Here is a 25332-nt window from a genome sequence, read left to right as displayed (position 1 = left end):
GAATCAACATGAGGCTGAAGGGACAGTTTCCTGGATAGCATCATAACTGGTGATGAGGTGTGGTGTCACCCCTATGAACTGGAGTCATAACAGCCGTCCCTGCAGTGGAAATGTGTGAATTCCCCATCAAAAAAAGTTCAGGACACAGCCCTCAGTGGATGAAGTGACAGCTACATTGTGATGCTGACAAAGATGAAGGCTCAAACTTCCAGAGTTAGATCAGAGAAGAGAGTGACCTTTCTCTTGCAGCACAATAACTCCAGTTTGAGGACCATGGAACACACTGCCAATCTTGTCTGGGCTGTTCCACCACACCCACTGTATAGTCCAGTTTTGGTGCCTTTTGACTGCCATCTGTTTGGGCCAAGGAAAGAGAACTGTGTGGGCAGCAACAACACCATGCTAGCAGCTGTGAAACAGTGGGTCAGCTCTGCTGGTGCAGATTCTTGTGAGCACAGCATGCAGGCTCTTATCATCACTGGTGAAAATGCAGAGCTAATGGTGGTGACAATGTTGAAAAATAGCATTTTGTAGCTGAGAATTTGCTCTATCAAATAATGTCATTGTGCTCTTTGTATCTGTTGTAGATCACTCCAACAGTAATGCCTCCTATTTATTTCCATTGAAGCTACATGTGTATGTATACACACAAAAGCTAAACTAATCAATGCTCCCACAAAATTCTCTAAACTGTATTACACTATTGTGGTGTTTTGGCCTAATAAACATTGTTCTACTTCTTTCTGTATTCTGCTTTCACTATAGTCATTGTAACAGGAATGCAGCTCATGAATTTGCATACCCTGTGCTGCACTTAAAAACCCATTGTACCCTTTCAACCTTGTAAAGATTCTGCTTTGGGACTGGCTTCCCATTCTGCCTCATTTGCTGAGAGTAGCTTAGCCTGCATTGGTTACTTAAGTAAAGGAAAAATGTAAGGTAAACAGTATGAGATATTGTTGCCCTTTGTAAGCTGTGTGAAATCCCCAGCTGAGAAAAAGATTAGCCAAAAATTTTAATAAAGAGAAGTGTTACAATGTGAATTTATACTTGTGATGCTGATCTTAACTTGTGTAGGAAAATGAAACAAAATTGAGCTAGCTTTTTTATGTTTTTGAGAGTGTTCATAGCCTGCAGCACTTCTGCATTTTCTCACAAACAAGTGGAATTAAATTTGGGTAGTTCAGCAAACCTACGGTCAGATGTAGAATTGATTTATAGATGCTGCTATTAAAAGCTGATTATGTGTACACAAAACAAACTGTGGAGCTCCATTAATTAAAAAGCCTCATTCAAAGGCTCTTCTATAGGAGTTTGTTTTATAATTAACTCATCCTGTATGTTTAGCTTTAGATGCACTTCAGAAACTGAAGAGCCTACACTTTGCTAAGACAAGCTATCCGTTCCATTTAATAACTGTTTGTTTTAATGTGAACTGGAAAGCATCTGTAATGGCTTGTTTTAGACCATATTTGAATGTAGTTTCTACGGTGCAGTTTGATAGGATGCTGATGGTTTGTATGGAAGTTTTCTTGTTTACCTTCAGTAACTTGTTCCTGGTTGTTTCCAACACATTTTTTAGATAATGGGGGAAGCTGGGTTAGTGATAGCTGGATCAGTTCCTGAGATGGTTCTCCATGTGTTTGCATGAATGCAATTGTAAGCAAGAAAGTAAATCAATTATTTAAGTCATTAAAAGATTCCATCTCTTTCTGCTGTACCAGTTTAAACTGATGAGTAGTGCCTTTGGACCCGTAGAGTAAGTACTGTTAAAAGTTAGACTGTCTTGGATATACTGTGGTAACTGACACCCCACGAACATGACTGTGATAACAATGTCTACGCTTAACACCTCTAGGAAACCCTTCTGTGGTTTTGGTGTTTGCAAAAGCTCTGAGTGCAGTCATATGAGAGAAGGAAATTTGTCCTAAATGTGACTGTGTGATTGTTGCTGCAAACTCAGAGCAAAGGCAGTCTGAATGCCTGAGTTTCTTCAGGTCCTCCAGCCAGTGGTTCTTTTCATGGAGTGTTAAATTGCTTTGCAGTGTCAGATGTTAAAGAACTTGCCAGCTGATCACCTCCCAGCTGGCTGTTCTGAAGATCAACCATCTCCTACTGTTTGTTTGCATCCTTGCTAGTATTGTAAACTCTCCTCAATTATTGCATGCAAACCTAGCTAAATTAACTCTAGTTAATCCTCAGGTGGTCAGTTCTGCTGAATTTGTAAATCATTATTATTGCCTACCATGGTATGTGAATGTCGCATATTCATCCTCCCTTCCTCAAAGTCTACTGTGTTCTTTTCATTATTTTTGTTAACTTGCATGCTTCAAATCAGCTATGCGTGTCACCACGTAAGTATTATTATTCCTTCTAAAGGCATTTTCATGCTATAACTTTCAAATAGACCGAGGAGTGCAAGGACTGTTTTGAGATTAGATTTTTGTCTATTACATTTCACTCACTCTTCTAGAAATTAAAAACAGTGTTAACAACATAGGTTGTTATGCTGTGGTCGAACCAAACAAATGACATATTCTAGAAAAGCAAAAACGATGTAACTAGAGAAATATTTCTCATTCACACGAATGGTTCTCTCCATATTTTTACACTCTAATGTCAAAATGTTTAGGCCATTGTTTTTGTGTATTAAAAATGCTCATAGCATGAGATTTTTATGCAACTGTCAAGAAACCACAAATTATTGCCTGATATGCACCAGTTTGATTTTCCAAGCTATTATGGAAGAAGTCCAGCTCCCGAAAAGTAATTCCCTTCAGACTTAAAATGATTAGTAGAAGCTGAATGTCAAGACCAATCTTGAGTTTGTATTTATTGAGCACAGTTGGTGATCTATCAAGCAAATACCACTAGTGTTCAAAGGTAATTGGAATGAGAGATTTGCACTGTTGTATTGGTGTAAAAAGATAGTTCAAGGACCTTTCAGTGGTCTTTTTTCAAGAAATCCACCTGGTGCCTGCACTGGGCAAAGGATGCTGTACTTATCAGAGAAGCAATAATGCAAAAATTGCAAGCTGTTGCTATGCTAAGTATGAACTGACCTATGTGCTCTGGGTGGCTGTGTGTTTGGGCAGGTAATGTGGCAATAATCTTAACAGATAGGCTTCCAGTCTGATCTACTCAGGTCTTGATGTTTTTGTCTGTTTTTGAGGGTAATCTCAAGCCACAGTGAGAGAGTATAGAATACCCAGTTATGGTTTTATGTATGGGAAACTCTCATCCAGCCTACTGATAGGGTAATTATTCACAGGGCTGAAAGAGTAGACCTCACAAAAGATTCCTTTCTTGCTAGTGCACAGGGAGCTCTACTTTTCCCATGTCTCTCAGAGTAGCAGTGAGGGATGGGAGAACTGCAGGCTGCTTCATGTAATTGCTAGGGTTTGTTTCCCGCCTACAGCACAGACCATCTGTAACAAAATGCATTCCCAGTAAGTCCAGTTAAAATGAAATGTTTGTGAGGAAGATAATAATTTGTGTGCAGATGGAATTGGCCTCACATAATGGAAGTTGTACTGTACATATACTTTCTTTCATCCGTTGCTGATGAGAATATCATTTGGATTTGGTAGAAATTAATATTATTAATATTTTTTTCTAATGTAATGCTTATGAATTTTATTTTTGTTAAGCAAGCGTAGTCTATGTATTCTCTACTTTCAGCACAAAGCATTTATGACTGCTGGTAGGGTGTGATACAAGTTAAAAGTAGGAATGATGCAGAGGGATAAAACAGTTTAACTGGGGCACAGACATCCTGGCAGGATTTAGAACAGTGCAGGTAATCCCAGCTCTTTGGAAGGAGTTCTGCATTGCTCATCTTCCTTCATACTGCTACCTCATTGTCTTGAGGAAATCAAGTGGAGGCAATAGGAGTAGAGAGAGAATAGTTAGGGAATTCTCTACAGTTGTGCTATTTCATGCAATTCTGATGTTTTCTTTTTTTTGTCTTGCTTGACTTTTTTTCCCCCAACCCTCTTCACTTCTCCTATTCCTGTCTCCCTGTCTTCCCATGATAATCTCATTTGATGGGTATACCTACTATTGCCATGGTAAGCTGTAAACATTGTGTCCAATTCCAGTACATACCCACAGAAATTAATAGTATCTATTCAGTGCCTTTATATACTTCTATGTGCTCACTTTCTAAATTAGAGTAAGACTTAACGTGACCACACACAAAAGCTATTGAATGAAAGATCTGTGCAGCTTTTTCACTATCATGTTTGTGCAGACGTGTCCTTATCTCTATCTGGTAGGGAGGTGGGAGTTGATGATGTAGAAATCCCTCTTCATAGCCCTTTTTCTCCACCCTTCCTCTTAGTAACTCTTACAATGTGTCAGGCAAGGGGGAATAAACCTGAATTAACCTTGCTGAATAAATGTAGTGCTTTGTGGTGCATACACAATAAGCTTGGTTTCTGTTATTCCATCATCTGTGGAAGCCGAGCAAAATATCTCCGCCAAGAAAGTTTGAAAGAAATATGACAGGTTGGTGGAGGGAGAAGAGCACTGTTGGATGTATAGTAACATTAACTAAGATGTAAGCAAGAAGATTTCACACACTGCAGTGGTCTCAGCTCATTCTGGCTTTGGTTCTGCCACCATTATTTACTTTTAAGTTGCACGGTCTTCCTGACAGAGAGGTTGGAGACTGCAAGCCCCTCAGGCAGAGACTGCTCCTGAGGGCAGACACTCTTGATTATGCACACAAACACTTAAATATAGTTTTGTTACACCTCATTGCATCTTCTCTCATTAGTCAGGAAGGGCTGACTATGTGGATGTGCTTTGCATCTAGGAGTTTGGTTCTGCAGGCATCTAAATCGGTTTCACATCTGCATTTTCTTGTTTTGCCCTGTACTTGGATAGGAAAGCTGCTGATAAGAGCAGCAGTGCATGAGCAGCTTGTGATCGTGATTAGAGAATATGTTCCTTCTGTGTCCTTCTTCTGCTCGGTCTGCTGGGAATAGGTTGTTTATATTGCTGGAAATTGTTAATGCGGTTAAACCATCTTCCAGCATGCAAACCTATGTCATTCCACTCTGTTAGTGTCCCTTGGCTATAAATGAATGCTTTGATGTAATTGTATTTGAGTTGCTTTATGATTTATTAACAATTCCATTAAAATACCATGGATGTCTGCTACAGGGAGAGAGTTATGCAACCCACAGTAGAAGAGATGTGAAATTTCAGAGTTTCACAAAAATGCTTTAAAGAATCTTTTCTTATCTTTGATTTTTATTTATTTATTCATGTATTTTTTAAATTCCTCTAGGTTAAGAAAACTGATTCAAATGCAGAGCTTGGTGTGATACTGTGTAAGAGCTTGCTTAGGACTTTTGACTTGTACAGACTGTTATATTTCTTAAACACATTAAAAACATTCCTCTCTCATAAACCACATTAAAATGTTTGCTGTTAATACCAAGCCGTATTTCTCAAGTTGTATTTCTATAGTGCAGCTTGCAGTATAAACCACTTTCTTAGAGCAGTGATGTCAGCTTACTTGAGAGCTCAGCTTCAGCTCTGCCAAAGCAGATCAATGTTTCCATTGCAGTAAGCTCTCTGCTGCAGTTGCTGTCCCTGAATTAGTGTCCCTGACTTAGAGCAGGATGGTTAAATTGTTATGATGAGAAGCTTGTGAATTGATTTAGTTTTTACACAGTTGATTACACACTCTAATGAATTGATTTTATGCATTAAATACATATATTATTTTTTTTCCCAGTATAATGTATTATGGAAAACCTTGGGAATTGTTTTTCTAACATTTTAACATCTTATTTTGTAAATTATCTCTCCGGGGGGCTTGAAGTTGAGCCTTTTTTTCTTTAAGTATGTTATATAAATTCAGCAGAAGCATTGCTTAAGCCTTGATTATACGTGGACTTGTAACAGCAAAATCTTTTGTATGGGTGTGCAGTAACTCTATGAAATACTCATGATGTCCTGTGCAAGAAGCAGCAGTAACATACCAAACAACTGGAGTACACAGTGATTAATAGGAGCAATACATTTTGAAAAATGATGAGTGCTTAAGTTCCTTTATAAGTCTTAAAACTGAGTAAATTTTCTCTAAAGGTAGCTTTCAAAAATTTTTTATTTTTAAAATAATTATGCATAACTGTTAAGCACAACATTTTTGTGGAAGTCATAGAAAAGAAAATCAGGTTGCGCCTCACAAATTGGGCTCATATCCAGCGTTGTCTCTCGGTGCTTGACTGCAAGTAAGTCCTCATTTTGGATGAGATATCAAAGTACCATCTGGCCATCTATGGAGAGAGTAAAAGAATCATGAGCCTGTTGTGAAAAATATCCACCAGAAAACTGTCACCAACAACCCCCCCCTTACCCAGAATAGAATGGATGTCCTAGAAAATGTGCACACTTTTGTCTAAATGGCTCTCATTTCATGTAAGAGCTGGTGTTTAAAATACTTTTGTTCCTGCTCTTGCCTAGCTGTTCATTGTGCTTCTCAGATCTAGCTTGTTATTTTTGTAAGCTTTTTGAGCTGAGATTGTACAGTAAAATAAGATTTTATACTGAATGGTTTCTTTCTGTATTTTTTTCTTAGATACTTCAAGAAGTGTAAAAGCGTCTCCAGAAACAGCTGAAATCTTTTTTCAGAAGTTGAGAAATAAATATGAATTCACAATCCTGGTGACCTTAAAACAAGCCCATTTAAATTCAGGGGTTATTTTCTCTATTCATCATTTAGATCACAGGTAAGTATCACTGGCTGTATGCTAGCTAATGGAAGTATGTACTTATACTGTCAAAAACTGTACATAAATTAAAGGAATTGTTGTATGGCAGGTTTTATGTATATACATATAGAGAGAGAGAGAGAATGAATTGGCATATTGTGTAGACTGATAAAAATTCACAAGTTCAAATCTGCCAATGGAAAGTGGAACAGATGCCACTCTTCAAATGTCTCTTGCTGCTGAGGGCATGGAAAGTTCTCTCTCGTTGGTCATAACCATGAGGACCAAATGCTCAACTGGTGTGAAACCTTCACATCTGCACAGTCACATTGATTCACAAAGCCCGGTCCTATACATCTGCTTCTTCACCAATTAGTTTTTAACACTGTGGGCTGTAAAAAATTCCTGTTATAGGCTTATGCCCAGAACAAGAAGCAGAGCACTGGACTCAGAGTAGCGTCAGCTTTAAATAACAAAAGTAAACTACCCCAAACGTTTGAGGATTATTTCTTTGATAGGATAACAACCAGTGGAGGAGTAAGATTTCTTTGTATTTCTCTCCAAGTAATGGCTAGTAAAGATAACCTCCCTATGATTCTGTGGCAGAATGAAAAGGAGTTATAAAATATGCATCTCTTAAGCAGTAATCAGCACCAGCAACAGATGATTTCTGCGTTAGGTTCAGAGTCCTTTCTATTTTCATGTGTACAATCCCGTAATTCTTTCTTGTTGATCTCTCCTCAGAGTTGAAATAAAAGATAGGCGAAAGATGGATGTTCAAGCATATTAAAATATCTGCTTATATTATTTATTTGTTTGTTCATTTATTTAAAGTGTACAAGTTCTTATTAGGAGGTGTGTTGTCAATTACTTTGTGCTGGAAAGTGGTCCAGTTGTACTTTCTTTTTCCCAGAGGTCCCATTGTACACAATTCAGTTGTTTCCAAAAAAGGGAAAAAAAAAAGGAAATGAAAATATTCTTATAGGTCATTATGCCAAGTGTATGAACATATCTTTAACACTGCAAGGGGGTGTTTGAATGCCTCTTGCATGATGCTTACTGAAATTGCATCACAGTTGTGCCAAGTGGCTTCTCTGCTAGTTGTTGCCTACCTCTCATCTGCAAGAGCTAGCAATGCCCAATGGGCAGAATTGGGCAGCTGGGAGTAGCGAGTTTCTAATTCAGATTTTACCACCGTAAGTGTAGATCACCCCAGATGGACAAGTTTATTTTGGCATGAGTGAGGAAGTTGGTCTGTAGGGCCAGCTGTGATCTAGCTAAGCTTATTTCTACATTTACAAGAGCAGGGATTGGTTGTGCTGCTCATAGAACTAACACAACTAAAGTTGATATTTCAAAATGAGAGACAAAGCTTCAATGTGCCAGGATAGCCACAGAGATGGGGAAAGACGTCACCTCTCTGAAACTTAGTGAGTTTGGAAAAGAGAGTAAAAATTGCCCTGAGGGGAAGCAAGTGAGTTTTAGTTACATTTGGTTTCTTGCTGCTGCTGCAAATTGTGACCTCTGATTGTCACCCAGAAGATGTATGCTGCCATAGGGAATGCTCCTGCCTTGTATTTTTCGTGGTTTATGGGCCCTAAGCTGGAACTGATGGCTGTGTGAATCTCGACAGGTATAAAATACAAAGTTCCAGTGCTCAAATTTCCTTCTATTACATTAACAAAAGGAGTTTTCTGCCATCCTTTTTCTGTTTGTATCACTTTCATGTGTCTGACTGGGGTGATAGCATTCTCCAGAGCTAGCCAGAGCAAGCTCCTGACAGTAAACAAGCTCTCAAGTGCTTGAGAACAAGCTCACAGTGTACTGGTTGAGTGTTTGTAGGTATATGTCTTGGAATGGATGCAGGCTGCTCTTCTTCTGCCAAGAGAGCTGCAGAGGTGGGTGAAGAGATCATCAATGTGAAACTCAGTGTTTGGAAAAAGGAGTAAGCATAGCCTTTCTAAAAGGAGGCACTGTTTGCTGTAGAGCCTTTCCTGCTCCTGGGAATGGCATGAAGAAAGAGAAGATTAAAAAAATCTGTAATGTAGTGAGCCAAACCTGATGAATATTCACTTGGATGGTGGTCAACTGGGAGGAAAATATTAGCTCCTGAACACAAAGACTGTGATAGTAAGGTACAAAGAGTATGTGTGATGAACTTTCATCAGAGGGTTGCAAAAGGATTTGAGGTGTTGTTTGAGGAGGTAGTTAGTCCTTGAAGTGAGTAAGACTGGACAAAAGGAACAGCACTGCTCTTCTGTTAACAAGAATATGTTGAATTGATACCAAAGAAAAATAAAGGTTAAAGCTGTGCTGACTTGCAGGTCATGTGACCGTGCAAACATATTGCTTCTTATCTCATTTGCATTGGTTGGACCATGTCATCTGCTTATACCCATGTAAAATACGGTTATAGAAGGCTAACAAGCAGGACTCTGAATATCCAATTACTTTATATTGATATAATTTTAGGAATGAGTAGTTAGGTTCCTTTGTTGTTGTTGTTTCTTAATATATTGGCAACACACTTTTTTGGGTGAAATTTCTCTCAAAACTTAAATATTTACAGGTTGTGTTATTACATTGCTGTCTTCTGTTTATCTGCATCTTGGAGTTTCATATGTCTAAGTACAATTGAAAGCAAGAAGCCTGCATTTTTCAAGGGTTCTGGCTGAAATAAGGTCTACATTTTGTAGATACTTTAACTGCAGATAAATTGCTGAGCGTTTTTAGCCCTTTTGCTCTTAACCATGGAAACTTTTAATGCTGTGATTCAAATGTTATTACATTATAAAGAAAACTGAAGATAATGCATCTTGCTGAAAAAAACTTCCTACTGCCATTGGTAACCAGCATGCTCTCTGTATCTTGCATCTGAAGTGGTGCCTAATTTTTGTTTACAGAATTTCTGTAGGGATATATGCTCTCTATTTGTTTTTGGTGTCTCCCTACAAGGATAATCAAAGGAGAAGAAAAAAGTCTTATAGATTATTTATCTCCATCTGCATATTTCATAGCTTTCCTGCAGAGAATGTTAGGTCATCTAATGAAAAAAAAACAAAAAACAAAAAACAAAAAACAAAAAACAATCCTGAATTTGTTTTAAAAATATTACATCTAGTCTGATCCTACTTACTATCGGGATAAACCTTTGTTTTTAGCAAGTGTAATATAAGTCTCAACAGGAGTATGGCCAGAAAGTGCTTGTGGCCATTAAACCAGATATGCCCTTAAGCTTTTAATAAGTATTTACTCTCTATCCTGTTCTGTGTTCAGAGAAGGTGTGGATGCTTCATCCCTGGCGTCACTCAAGGCCAGGGTGGATGACCCACAGCAGAGGAACTGGATAGTCTTTGAGGTCTGTTCCATTCCAAACCAAACCATTCTATGATTCTATTCTGGACTAGAACGTACAAAGTGCTGCCTGTGTGTAACAATAGGCTTTACTTGATTTAATTGTGCAAAAACTGAGGTTTAGTCTAGTTTGGTGTTGGTAACATTGGAATTAGGCTAATATCTGAGTCTTCTGCAGTATGTTATGGCTTTTATTTCTTGATGAAGGAGAATAAAAATCACAGAATCACAAAATGGCCCTGGCTGAAAGGGACCTCAAGGATCATGAATCTCCAAACCCCCCATTTCAGGCAGGGCCACCAACATTTAATACTAGACCAGGCTGCCCAGGGCCCCATCCAACCTGGCCTTGAACACCTCCAGGGACAGGACATCCATAACGTTGCTGGGCAGCCTGTTCCAGCACCTCACCACTCTCTCTGTAAAGAACTTCCCCTTGACATCCAAACTAAATCTCTCCTCCCTCGACTTAAAACCATTTCCCCTTGTCCTGCAGTTATCTACCCTTTCAAAGAGTTGATTCCCCTCCTGTCTGTAGGCTGCCTTTAGATATTGAAATGCTGTAATAAGGTCACCCCGCAGCCTTCTTTTCTCTATGCTGAACAAGCCCAGCTCCCTCAGCCTGTCTTCATAGGGGAGATGCTCCAGTCCCCTGATCATCTTTGTGGCTCTCCTCTGGACCCTCTCCAACAGCTCCCTGTCTTTCTTGTACTGGGCTCCAGACCTGGAAACAGTGCTCCAGATGGGGCCTCACAAGAGCAGAGTAAAGAGGGACAATCACCTCCATGCCCCTGCTGGCCATCCTTCTTTTGATGGAGCCCAAGTTACCATTTGCCTTTCGAGCTGCAAGAGCACACTGCTGGCTCATGTTCAGTTTTTCATCCACCAGAACCCCCAGGTCCTTCTCTGCAGGGAGATAAAGGAAGCATTTATATGGTTTGCATTCAATAACTGCTTCTTCCGTGCCAGATTTCCATCTCTCTGATATGCCCATTTCTGTCCAGGGATTTCTTTGCAATAGTCCTTCAATTTTTAAACAACTTCTTGTGAACTCTGTTACAGCAGTCATTTTAAGACTGTTAATGGACTCCATTGCACCAGCTTCAGCTTTGTGTTGCTCCTCTGAAATCACTAAAGTTGTGCAGGTATTGAGCTCCTGTGTTGTGGGGCAGTCATACCTGGCTACATTCTTAGTTTACAAGGGCCAGTGCTGGCTCCTGCTTTTCTGCTTTCAGGAAATGGTGGTGAGAAAAGCTGGAGGCAACAATAACTGGTAGGTATAATCACTCATCAGACAAGTTGATTTTCTTATGTTTTATTTTACACAGTTTTCGTAAGAACTTATAGTTCTAATTTCTAGGGAAAATAAAAGCAAAATGTTCTTTAAAAATTGGAAAAAGTATGTTTCTTTGTTCAGTGGTTCAGGATATACTTCACACATTTTTGAAAGTAAGAGTGAAAACATCCTCTTTTTGCACAGATCTGGGCACTTCAGAGCACATACGCTAATTTGCAACAACCGAGGTTAAATTTTGGTTGCAAAAGAAAGTTACTTTTTAGATTTCATATTTTTCTTTAAAGTGATGTACTTGAGATAATTTTTCTGATTTCTGAATTCTGAATGAATCATAAACTGGATATATAAATTTTCCTTTCAGATTTGCTCATATTTTTCTACACAAATTACTTTCCCCCCACTGTTCAGAGCAACGGAAGAGTTCAGGTGGTGGTGGTTGTGGAGTACAGATTGGAAATCATCCTCTCAAGAATATTATTGTGTTGTCGGTGTATCCAAATTGCACATCTCTGATTGTTCAGATGGGTTTCAGGCAGATAAAGACAAATTGCTGGGCACAGCAGTGTATTGCTTATGTCTGAAAGATAGAAGTTAGAAATGTTTAATTAACTTGAAAAGATCACCTTGACTACGCAGACTGCCCTGTCTAAAATGGTTTGTACTCTACAGCAACGTGTTAAATATTTTGAATGCTGTTAATGAAGTGATGCCTGAAGTCTGTGTGGAAGTGCTGTTAAACACTGATTGCTCTGTGCTTATCCTCAGCCTTCACTTTAAGCACTATTAGCCTCCTAACTTCGCTTCTGAATTCATCTGAGCTTCATGATGAAAGAACTGGCACAGATAACTTTTATCTGTGACAGAGCTTTAATGTATGTTAGTCATCCCTATTCTGTTGTATATTTTCATTTAGCTGGCAACAGTGGAGCAATGCAATAAAGCCTTTTCCTCCCTTCGTGATTAGATGCCTTTATGCAACTGACGTTATATCCGTATCTCTTCAGTTTCTGTATATTAGGGCCCTTAAATGATGAAATAATTGGATTGCAGTTTAACCATTCTTTCCTTCAATTACTGTTTTTGTAACCTGAAAGCAAAATACTGAAATCAGTAGAATAGTATGGACATGTCCTACACTTCATTATATTTCTCTACTAATTGATTCAATTTCTGCCTTGTATGATAGTTATTTTCACCACTACTCAAGTTTTCTGATTATCTGCCCTCAAATATGCTGCTCTGTACAGTAGCGTGAGACCTCTTCAGTATCTAGGAGGAAATCATCTTATGCAATTTCTCTGTTATGCATTTTTCCATCCAAGGAGGTAGGTTGCCAGAGGTGAAAACTCTTGATGCATGAATTTTGCTGCATCTTTTGACTATCTTACTAAAATAGTTGTATGCTTTTGATGTATGAGCATCTCTACTTCTGGATTGCAGTATTAAGTCTCTTCTTTCTGACATTACAAGATTTGCTGCAAACACATTGCCTTGAAAAAAGCTTTCAATGTTTACTTCTTAAATGAACAGTATAGGTTTTATTTGAGGGATATTTTTCCTCTCCCATCACTAACATACATATTAGGTAAGAATAAAATGGGATTAATTTTCAAAAGTTAAGCTGTATGTGGCTGTTCCCTATGCCTAAAGAAGTGCTAGTTGGTTTCAGCTTTTTTAACCATTCTGCTGACACATGGACTTTGCTGGATGCATGGACAGTTGTAATATTCTGGGTTTTGTTTTGCTTTATTTTTTGGTAGTAAATCTTTGTTTCTTAGAAAGAGCAAATCTGTTTCTTACTATTCTGATAATAATCACGAACCCTTTGCAACTTATTTGTAACAGTCAATCATCTCCTTTGAGCTGACTTCCTCTAGCGATTTTAAACTTCTCTGGGGTCGGACTTTTTTTCTTTTGACAAAGTTTGTATGTTTGCATGTTTCATCGAAGGTTTCAAAAAATGATATTTTCTCTCATTCTTTCAGTATTATAGTACTCAAGAAGATCCTAAAAAGCTATATGTGAGGTTCCTTATGTATTTAGTGACACCTTGGCCAGGCTCTTTACCCAAGAGAGAAAGATTCTATGCTTCTTTTTGTTTGGGAATTTAACTTATATCCTTGAATGTATGGTTGGTTGGAGGTACTTGTAAAGCAGTAGTTTTGTGTTACACTGAGTTTAATCTCACAGCACTGTGAGTGCTGTTTCTTTAAGTGCTGGTTGATTGATGCCTTGTCATTATTGCTTGTTTTTTCTTTAGTACAGCTTATGCTTCCTGTCAAAAAAGAAAAAAGAAAAGAAGAATGTTGCAAATAGAATGTAAATTCTTCTCAGTGATGAATGCACCTACCTTAAAACACACCTTCCTGTAACCTTTATTATGTCAAGAGAGGTCAGTTGGTCTGCTGATGTAAATCACTGCAGTGCCGGATAACTCAGTGTCATTTGGTGGAGAACTTGTTACCAAAAGCTCCTATAAGCCTGGATTCTGTAGTCTGAATTCAGACTGGTGACAGGTCTACTTGAATAAAAGATTTGTTTCTATTTATCTACTGCTAAACACCACTGAAAGTATTGAAATGTGAATTTTGACAGATATTGCTATTCTTTGCTGTTGTTTGATATGTATTTGTTCAGAGAAATTCAAAGAAATCTGTATTCTGTTAGAGTAGGAAAGGGGAGGAGTTAGGTTGAATGCATATAGTTTCTATTAGTACATATCAGTATACATCAGAAGGTTTGTTGCTTTTGCAGTCTTGCTGTCTGCTGAGAGAGAGTGAAATGTATGGTTTATTCCATTGCTTTTCTGTTTGTTCTGGGAAACAACATTCTTCCTTCATTGATATTTGGTAAAATAGGAAGCCTCAGAAGGACAAAGTAGATGTTAACAGAGCTGTGTGATAGTGAAAGCAGAGTGGGAAGAAACATACTGATAAGTGAGGTTAGTGAGATCAGTGGGACGAGTGAGAGCAAGAATCTGTTTTAAAAAAGTATTTATTTTTTGGAATTTAATTTGATTCATATTCACAGTTCAAACTGGGACAAAATGAACAATGTGCTGTAATACCAGCCCTTAATTTTTTGAAATTTCAGATCAGCAACTTTTGGGAGGATATCTCCTTTCAGAGTCCTCTGGGGAGACCAATGCAACCTCAGCTCCTGATTCTTGCTCCAACTCTGTGAGAACACTGCCTAAGATTTTGTTTTTGATGAAGGCCAAACCTTCCTGGATTGCTTTGCCTTTCAGATCCCCCTCTCAAAGAGACACTGTCACCCAGATCTATGGCATGGCCTGCTGCTGTCCGTTCTGCATAATAGTTAGGATCCTCCTTGGTGTGCTTCTGTCTGCAGTTAGCACCTTCACAGACAGTGCCAGAAGCTATGTATCATGATTTTATGATTTTCATAAGTAACAGAGACAAGGATTTATTTTTTCTTATATATATATTCCTCTGTGGTTTTATTAGTTTTCCTTTTCTTCTTAGTGTAAATCAAAAAGCCATGAAAACTTGTTTTTACACTGTATCTGTAACTTAGAGTAGTAAAAGTTGTAAAAAATACAAAAGCCCACTGTGTAATAAATTCAGACATGATATCTTTTAGCTTTTAAAATGCTTGTCTACATGCTCTAAACTGAAGTTGATTTTTGTTAGTTGCCTGGAGTAAGAGTGAGCAGCTGCAGTGTGCATGTGCTGTGCGAGCTGGGATGTCAAATGAGCAGATGAGTTATCAGAGAGCTGGGGTTACTAGCACTGACCACTTGCTGAAGGGCCATACCTCCCTCTTCTGAAGGACTGCTACTTCATACACCACATCCCCAGTTGTTTTGCCTCCCAGATCTCAAGGCTTTGACTGCACATCCTGATTTGAACTTCTGCAGTCTCCATGTGCATCTGGGAGCATGAAGAACATGTCCAGTGCTGACCTCTTGCCCTGGGGCACTGCAGGTCTACCACTGAGCTGTAATGCTAGGATCCGCACACAGTGGTTACAACAGATGTACTGGGCAGCAGAGAAATAATCACTGTTTCCTTTCTCAGCTTTCTCTGGGGCAATTGAGACAAATTTCTTCCTTTGAGTCAGCACAGCAGGAATTGCTCCCTGGCTGGTCTCTACACGGACTGGTCAGTCTTACTGTGGCCTTGGCTGTCGCCTTTGAAATGATTGTGAAAACACAGAGTGCTCTGCTGAGCTGCAACAACCTTTAAGGTTAACATTTTATTCTTCAAATGTCAAACATTATAACTGTATCATGTCATCTCCCTGCTAAGTTACTTCTGTTTGTCACAAAGAATGTGTGGGTTTTAGGAGGTTAACATCAAATAGGCTGATACTGATTAAATGGTGATGAGGATTGTGGGCTTTAGTGAAGGTAGAAGCAGGTCCTCCTGTCACGCTGTTTAGCATAGAATCATTGAATGGTTTGGGTTAGAAGGGATCTTAAAGCCCATCTAGTTCCAATCCCCTGCTGTAGGCAGGGCTGCCACCAACCAGCTCAGGCTGCCCAGGGCCCCATCCAACCTGGGCCTCGAATGCCTCCAGGGATGGGGCATCCACAGCTTCTCTTGGCAGCTTGTGCCAGTGCCTCACCACCCTCTGAGAAAAGAGGTTTTCCTTGTGGCTTATCCTTTACTCAAAGAGCCATTCACCTTCCCAGTACAGAAGAGCAGCAGGGAGCTGTTGGGATAATTAGCAGTGACATTACTATGCTGAATTTCTTGGCTGATGGCACCGAGATGAGTGGACTGAGATGGGATGGTGTAGGCAAGAAAACAGTCATTCAGCTGATGAAGTTCCCTGAAAACTCCTGTAATGAGGTTCTTAGGAAATGCCTGCAGTGTGGTGCAGTTGTTGTTTCCCTGGGAAGTAAGCCCTTTAGGAAACAAGATCACTCTCTTTTATCTCTCAATAGAGTAGTCCTGAGAATACAGAGAAGTTTAAAATATTTTTCTCATATAAACAAGTTTTTAACATCCAGAGCTATTTGCTTATGCATAGCTTACTTTCTCAACTGTCATTCCAAACCCTTGGAAGGTGCACACCCAGGCGTGTGCTGTTGCAGTCTCACAGAAGAGAGAGAAGCTTTGCCTCCGGCAGCCTTGGCATTCCCACCCAGGCTCTGTTGCTAGACCTGAGGCTGTTTCTGTCTTTTGAAGTCTGTTAAATGGAACCAGAGCTGTTTAAGTCCTGGAAGTAAAACAAACAGGGAAAGGTAGAATATGGAGTGCAGTATTTTGTAAAAACTGAAATGAAATGATTCATACTTAGTTCTCTGTGTTTCTGTGTCTCAGCATTAGTTCAGACTAAGGGGAATATTGTTTCAGGTATCGCTGCCTTTCTTTTCTAATTGTCTTTTCCTGCTGCCTCTACAGTATATCAATCAATGATAAATTAGAATTCTCCTAATGCTATTAATTTATTTTTTATTTTGATACATATTTTCTCAAAAAATCATAATGCCTTCATAAGGTAAAGACATTTATTACAGTTTACCAAATGTAGTAACAACAGAGATTGATGTGCATCTCAAAGCAGTGAGTTAATCACAGTGAAATCTAAACCACAAGTGTCCAGAATTTTTGCACAGCTTTGTACAGGAAGTTTCATTTGCTTATTGTGGCATCATAGAACATCAGCATTATCCCTCAGCAATTCTTCATTTCTTAAATTTTACAGAATGTCTTTTTTTATTTGGGGAATTTGTACTTCAGGGGATTTGTATTCTTGGGCATCTCATAATGTCACCTGTATAAGAGGCAACACGAGCATTCATTTCACAGCTTCCATACTGACTGTATCTCTGCTTTGTTTCCTGCCTGTCTGCTGCAACTCTGTGTTGGGATCAGTCCTGCCATTGACTTTGTAGAGAGTGTGAGCTAGCTGTTGGCTGGAACAGTAGATAATGTTTCAGTACATTCATGACTTCCTTTTTCCAAATTATATCTGCAAGTGGGTGGACTCATTTGTAAGTTGCTGGAGGAGTCCTGTTCAATAATGTTCCCCTTCTTTGTTAGGTTGAGCATGACCTTATTCTTATCCTTGACGCTTGAGTTATGAAGGAGGTTATTAAGTTGACTGATGCTCTGCCACTATTGCCCATTTTTTTTTTTGCCAGCCAAGCCTTCAATTAGTTCAAACTTCTTGCCAGTGCAGAAACTATTTTTGGGCCATGAGTAGGCAAATGATCGCAGATTATAAAATTTACTGCTGACTTTAGTTAACTGCTTTGTTAATACTGGGAGGAAGAAGAAATTGCCCTTTGCCAGTTCTGCAAAAGGATAATTGTTTTTGTGCTGTTGCTAGGCATATTTCACTGTGAAAAATCCTGAAGGAAGGAGAGATGTGCAGTGAGCCCATCCTCCTCCTAGGGATAATGACTATACAAGATGGTTTTGATTTGGTCTCCTCATCTCCACTTTTGAAAACTGTAATCATTTTCTTGTCTGTTCTTTAATATGGATGGCCTATTGAAAGAAACTACATTGCCCTAATACACATGCACACACAGATTTACAAAGCACTGCCATGCCTGACTGCAGATGTAACAGCAAAACTATATAAAAATGTATTGCCACTAGATTTTCAGTATCTCTCTACATATTGTTATCTTCCTTACTCTTTTATCTGTCAGTTGTGTATAATTATTAGAGAATCTTTATTTCTGTTTTTATTTTTTCCTCCTGTTTTATGGGAGGAACTTTAAAAATGAGAAACTGAACAATTGGAAGAGAAATAGTTTCGTAAACGTCTTCCTAGAAGAGATTCAATATGCAAGAAATAGGTTTGTTTGAGAATGCAGCAAGTTTGGTTACGAAGTGCTTTTTAAATTATCTGCAGTCATTTAACCTGCCAAACCTACATCCTCAATCTGCAAACCTGTTGTATGGTGCATCCATCCTGGGACAACTGCAATACCTTTTTAAACTCAGTATATACATATATTTACATACACATACATTCATATAAATGCATGTGTATGTATATATATCTATTATATATATATGTGTGTGTGTATATATGTGTATATATTATATATATATACACCACAACCACATATATATACATATAAATGCATGTGTATGTATATATATATATATTACATATATATATATACACCACAACCACATATGCATTTAACAATTTATGTATATACACATAAAATATTAAGAATTAGTATTTCTTGACTTTGAATTTCTTTTGAGAAATTTCATTATGAAAAATGAAAAGAGGTGTAAAGTGAATATCCAAAAGCAAACAAGGCAGTGCCCTGTCTCAGTTCTTACTTCATTTGTTGGTAATGGCTAACAATGTACCTGTCACAGAACTTGGTGGTGTTTTTAGTGCATTAATGCCTTTAGAGTATCCATACTGTGCTTTCAGGATATAATGCAATTATTCATAATAGGATAATTATGTTTTCAGTGAGATCATGTTTTGTGAAGTACTGTTGCTAGAAGAAAAAATCCTTAGCCTGGGACCTTGTGTTCTTACATGAAAGATAGAACTTTCCATTATGTAAAACGCCTGCTTTCATCTTTGTATCCCTTCTCTCTTTCCCCCTCTTTTAAATAGTTCCTGCATGGTAATGAGAAGTTATGTGATGTAAAATGCTGCTGTGTTGATAAGAATGGTTCATGACATGGTGATGCATTTATGGTACAGGTATCTGGAATTGGAAAGCAGCGGTCATCGAAATGAAATCCGGTTGCATTATCGTACAGGCAGCCATCGCTCCCACACAGAAGTATTCCCATACATCCTGGCAGATGATAAGTGGCACAGGCTTTCCTTAGCAATCAGTGCCTCTCACTTGATTTTACATGTGGACTGTAATAAGTAAGTAAACAGTGTTGTTTTATAGTAAGTTGTCACTTCTGGAACATTCCAGCTCTCAGTAAATGAAAGGGTAACAACCTGGGATGTACTTTTTTTCTTGCCTTTCAGAATCTATGAAAGAGTTGTGGAGAAGCCCTTCATGGACTTACCTTTGGGTACAACCTTTTGGCTAGGACAGAGGAATAATGCACACGGTTATTTTAAGGTATGCAGAGGAGAAAAATGTGAACTAAGGTGAAAGTGAATGCAGTTTACTCTTCCTTTAGGCAGTGTAAATAGAGTAAATATTCCATGATATGAAGGGTCTGTCAGGTGAGACTTGTAGTTCTGTTCAGCAGAGTTTACTCAATTTACTGGCACGAGTGTATGTAGATGGAATATGAGTATGACTAAGACTAAAAAACCTGAAATTCAGTTGGAACTGGGGAAAATACTTTTTCTGTGGATGTATGGAGATATTCAAAAGCTGCTAGCACATGTTACTGGGAAACCTGCTCTAGGTGGCTGTGCTTGAGTAGAGGGTTGGAGTAGATGATCTCAGGAAGTTCCTTCCAATATCAGCCAGTCTGTGATTCTGCAGTCACAGCAGTTCTTAGTGCCATGGTGTGTTGTGAAGTGGTTTAGGACTGAGAAAAGTAAATGGCCAAGAGGAATGCAATTCCAGGAAATAAATATTTATACTGATGTCTGTTTAATAGCTAGATAGGTAGTTTTTGCCACAGAACACTATGGTCTGTGGAAGAACTCCAGTCTCATTACCACAGAAGAAAATATTTCAATGTGCATTTTTGCTTACTGTTTGTCCTTTTGTATAAACATACAAACAAATAAACACATGAGGGCTGATCCAAAAGTTATGCCTTCTATTTTACTACTTTGGTCCACAACATCAGAGGTGGATGTTGGTAGTATGGTGGTAGAGGCAGAACCTTCCCACCAGTATCCTGTTATATTTTGTTGCCATGCAACAGCTGGCAGCAGAAGGGCAGTCTGACAAAATGGCATCTGACATGGAAGCTTGTGTGAGGCAAAGATATGAAGCACTGAATTCCTCCAAGCAGAAAAAGATTGCAACCTTTGACATTTGTCAAAATTTGCTGAACTTGCCATACACAGTGCAGTCCCATTGCCCTCTCTGTAGGCAGTTGAATCCTATAATAAAATCAGAAAATATTAATGCATTGCCTAAACTAATCTCAGACACGCTTCATTCATTCTATGTATTTATAGTTATATGTATGATTTTTAATATTTATTTCTAATATTCATTTTGTTCATTTGTGCCTTGTCACATCTTGTCTCAATTATTTTTGCCAACTTGTCACCATGAAGAAGCTCATTTGGTATAGAAAAATGAATACTCCAGTAGGAGACTGTATTTTTAATTGGTTTTTTTTTTCTTCTTGCTTTTCAAGTACAACAAAATGAGCCAAAAAACACTGAAATTTTTCCCTCAGCTACAAATGCAAACCAGTTTAGCAGAAGTACAGAAACTGATAGCTGTTAGGAGAGCACAGATATGGCAAAGATACTACTGTGCTAAGTGATTTCTTCAGCATAACACAATACAAATGATTAGACTACCTCTGCAAATCTGACACTTGTACAGAAGATACATCAGTCTGGAAGATGAGGACTTTCAGCATTTCTCAATGTTTCAGAGAGCCTACATGGGCCTCTCACAGCGAGAAAGGGATTGAGGCCCTGGGGCGTATCCAGAGAAGGGCAACAAAGCCTTGAAGGGCCTGGAGGACAGGTCTTATGGGGAGTGGCTGAGGGAGCTGGGATCATTTGGTCTGCAGAAGAGGAGGCTTAGGGGAGACCTTACTGCTCCCTACAACTCCCTGAAAAGAGCTTGTAGTGAGATGGGGGTCACCATCTTCTCCTGTGTAAAAGCAATAGAACAAGATAGAACAACAATATTTTTAGGCACTCATTGTGTGACAACTTCACTTATTGGATTTTCTGAGCTCTATTTGCTCAGTTGTTTCAGAAAATCAGGCTACTGTCAGTGGGTCTTAAATGGCTTGTCCAGAGGGACCCAAGTACTCAAAATCATTAGCCATTTATTGAAATGATTATATCTGTCTATATTTGATTTTGATACTCATATTGCTCCCCTAAAACAATGTGTCGGTAGGCATATTCACAGTAGGACATACTTGTGCCTGTTTCACTATAGGATCTTAAGTCTGAGAGAGCAATACTGGCTATGTAATTTCTGTATTGTATAAAGTCTCTCACACCTAACATCCAGAAATGATTTAATTTGAGCCAGCAGTTTTTTTTGGAGCCTATGCATGGCCTCTCATGATTTGGCAGCCCAGGAAGTCTCCTGCTTGTTACTCTGAGGAGATAAGAAGTAACCTGAATTCCTGTCAAGTGGCAGAATTCTGCTAGCATCACAGCTGCTATGTGATGAATAAAGCTCCTCAAATAGCTGGAGGAGCTTTTTTGTTGGTTAATAGCTAACTGATTTGAGTACTTGCCCAAATATTCAGTGAAATATAAGCTTTAAGCTCTCATCAGTCTGAATGGGTTGGACCCTGCAATTCTTCTTTTTCACAGAAATGCTGTACCCTGAGTAGACATGAATTTAAGGTTAATGGCGCCGAGAAAGGGAGGAGAATTGAATATGGTCAGCTTTCAGTGAACAACTGTGTTCTTCAAAGAGAACTTTGTTCTTGCCTTTCAGAAGACATGCTGTGGGAGGTCATGATGTGGAGTCCTATTTCTGACGTCCTTACTTTTCCACTGTCAGATAATCAGTGCAGCTCCTTGCAAAGCATGGGGAAGCATCCAATTGTCCTGAATGCTAGAACACTTATCTTTTAGGTTGCCTCTCAGTAACATCTTCTCCATAGATCACGTAGGTCACCCTGAGTCATTCATTCGAAGCCAGAACTATTTTGCTGTGACTTTGCAACATCTATATGGAATGCCTTGTGTACATGGATGAAATTTGACATTTTGCATTTAGTTTATATTGTTTTCTTATTGTCTTGAAACATTCACTTCAGAAGCACACTGGGACTGGTTGAAATCATTTTGCTTTTCCTTCTAAGACGGAGTTTTAGAGATACAGGGAGGGAATCCTGGAAGAAAGTGACATCCGGAGCGTGCATGATAGCATGGCTATTTGGCCTTTGCTTTTGGAAAGCAGCAAAGTGACTGCTAATTATATCTTAATGACTAAGGATGCATGTAAATTCTGCCCAAAAGCGTGTGATCTCTTCTGGATGGAGCATTTCCAAATGGCATATTTCAATTTCATATTAAGCTTCCTGTTTTCCCACGTTCTTGCCAATGTGCAACTCCACAGCTGTGTAAGCGATATGTAGTTCCTTGGCACAGGGCATGCTTCATGAAAAGACCCATGTCAAAATCATAAAGGGTTTGTGTGAGTGTGTTTCTCCTGACTCAGATTTCTTTCATCTGCCCTTCTATCTGACAGTTGTAGCCTAGTGAAAAAATTTGGATTTTATTTAAGAGAGTGTTTGAAAGTAACTATGGCTGCAGCTGCTTTTCACATTACTTTCAAAGGTCACTTTCAAGCTTTTTCTGCAATAGCTATCTAAAAATAACAATGAATTAAAAACAACCAAACTCTTGCCACATAGTTACTTCTTGACATTTAATATTTAAAATCTTTAAAAATGATTCGGTACGCCTTACATGTGCTTCTAACTATTTCACTTTCTCTTTATTCTTCTGCATCTCTGCATTGGGTGAACGAAACTATGTATTCATAAATACTGTTTTTATCAGGAAGTTTTTCTATGTGGGCTTTAATCTTTTACATGGTGAATGAAAAACGTAGTTTTGACAGGTAAAAATAATACATCCTTTCTTTTTTTTTTTTTTCCCCCCATGTGCACACAGGGCATAATGCAAGATGTTCAATTACTTGTCATGCCTCAAGGATTTATTTCTCAATGCCCAGATCTTAATCGGAGTAAGTCTATTAATTCTTGTACCATAAAATGAAAGGTGTGCTTTGTGCTTACTTTTTGACCTCAAGCTTTCTTAAAACTTTAACTTTCAGTATATTGCTTGTCAGCTTTGACATGACTGAACCTGTTGTACATAAGATGTTGTTACTAGTATGTGTATCTTGTTATTCCAGCATGCCCAACTTGTAACGATTTCCATGGACTTGTGCAGAAAATTATGGAACTGCAAGACATTTTAGCCAAAACGTCAGCTAAGGTAATGTTTTCAGGGAGGTGTGGCCTGGAAGAATAGAGGACCATAAGGATTTAGTTGCTGTCTTTTTGGTTGATTTGTGCATGTGGGTGTGTGCAGAACATCTCTGCATTTTTATATACGTTTGCATTTAGATATCTGTGTCTACTATTTATACATACAAATTCTCATTTCAGAGAGCCTTCTTTTGAAAAAAATTTTTTAAAAATAGAATTATATTTTTTAATGGCAAGCAGAATCCAAGCCTCAAACTAGAAAATGGCTCATAAGTATTCAAGCTCTATCTATCAGACTAACAAGTCAACAAACTGGACTGAAATAGGTGACTGTGCTTATAGTGCTTATTGCAGCAAGATTTATCAGTCCAAGACTTTCCTAAATCTGAGCTGACAAGGGAGTGCTCAGAAAAAATATATGCAAGACAGGGAACTGAGAACCCTAAGTAGTGTTTTTCTTCTTTCTTTCTCTCCTTTTTTTTTTTTTTTTCCCCAAAAGATCATGCTAAAAGCATGCCAGTAAATATAGACTAGTCTTCTGTTTTTAAATGTCAGGTCTTTAGGTATCTGTGAAAATGCTGCTACCTAGCTAATAAACATGTTGATTTTGAGTGTTACATTCAGTCTTACCCCGGCTCAGATTCAGGTCTTTTTCATACGTAACCCAGTATCTGTAGATAATTTATGTACAGCAAGATTCTTGGTCAGTTCACACATACAAAAATGAGGAATCTGGAGACGTACACATTGTCGTTTATTCACTTTGTTTCATGATGCCTCGAATGTTGTAAGCAGAAGATGAAATGGATTGTGACTTGCATCTTAGAATCCATCTCTGAATGATTTATGGTTCAGTCACCTTGTATTTGACAACTGTCATTTTATTATCTTTGACTGCATGCTTGACAATAAGAGGGACAGTTTCAATCATGTTTACGCTAACGTAGAAGCCACTTATGAATTCCAACCTTTTTGTGAACCGTAAATACAGTTGTCGCAAGCTGAGCAGAGGATGAACAAGCTGGATCAGTGCTACTGTGAAAGGACCTGCACAATGAAAGGCATGACGTACAGAGAATTTGAATCCTGGACAGATGGTTGTAAGAACTGCACTTGCATGGTATGGCTACACTTTGAAAGGAGATGCAAAAACTCTGGTGTTTTCTCTGATTACATTTTTATGGGGGCAAAAGAGTAAGGGATGTTTGTTTATACACATGTGCTAGGGTGCTAGTTAGTAACAACAAAATGCAAGAAAAAAAGGTTGAAAAAGACCTCCAAGATCATCTAGACCAGTTGTCCACCTACCACCAATATTTCCCCATTAAACCGTGTTCCTTAGTACAGCATCTAAATATTTTTTGAACACCTGCAGGGATATCGAATCCACCACCTGCCTGGGCAGCCTGTTTAGCACCTGACCACTCTTTCTCAGAACAGTTTTTTCCTGATACCCAACCTGAATCTTCCCTGGCACAACTTAAAGTCATTCCTTCTTCACAGAATCACAGAATGGTCAGGGTTGGAATGGACCTCAATGATCATACCACATGCAGGGCCACCAACCTCCCCATTTAATACTAGACCAGGCTGCCCAGGGCCCTGTCCAATCTGACCTTGAACACCTCCAGGGATGGGGCATCCACAACGTCTCTGGGCAGCCTGTTCCAGCACCTCACCACTCTCTCTGTAAAGAACTTACCCTGACATCCAACCTAAATCTCCCCTCCCTCAACTTAAAACCATTTGCAATATAGTTAGGCACCACGTGATTCCCATGCGCTGAGTTGCAAACTGCTTCTCTGCATAAATACCTGCTTTTTATTACTATCAACACATGTTTTTTCTTAGCAATTTTTTAAATAGATTCCTTGCGTCTGATTCCCTTTAGTTCCCTTTTGTTACATCTCCAAAA

The 25332-nt window shown here is 38.7% G+C and overlaps 1 protein-coding gene across 1 annotated transcript in view; it reads left to right on the top strand.

Moving 5' to 3' along the window:
• Window positions 1–25332, top strand: part of NELL2 (neural EGFL like 2) — a 143371-nt gene that overhangs the window by 15598 nt on the left and 102441 nt on the right. The window contains exons 3-8 of the mRNA XM_048943209.1: window positions 6596–6746; window positions 19042–19215; window positions 19324–19420; window positions 23098–23170; window positions 23342–23424; window positions 24409–24537. Of these exons, the coding sequence (XP_048799166.1) occupies window positions 6596–6746; window positions 19042–19215; window positions 19324–19420; window positions 23098–23170; window positions 23342–23424; window positions 24409–24537 (707 nt within the window). The remainder of the gene's footprint in view (window positions 1–6595; window positions 6747–19041; window positions 19216–19323; window positions 19421–23097; window positions 23171–23341; window positions 23425–24408; window positions 24538–25332) is intronic.

The sequence above is a fragment of the Lagopus muta genome, chromosome 1 (genome assembly GCF_023343835.1).
Source record: "Lagopus muta isolate bLagMut1 chromosome 1, bLagMut1 primary, whole genome shotgun sequence".
Taxonomy (NCBI): domain Eukaryota; kingdom Metazoa; phylum Chordata; class Aves; order Galliformes; family Phasianidae; genus Lagopus; species Lagopus muta.
The sequence above is the reverse complement of the archived record's forward strand: the minus strand, read 5'-3'. Positions and strand labels throughout refer to the sequence as shown.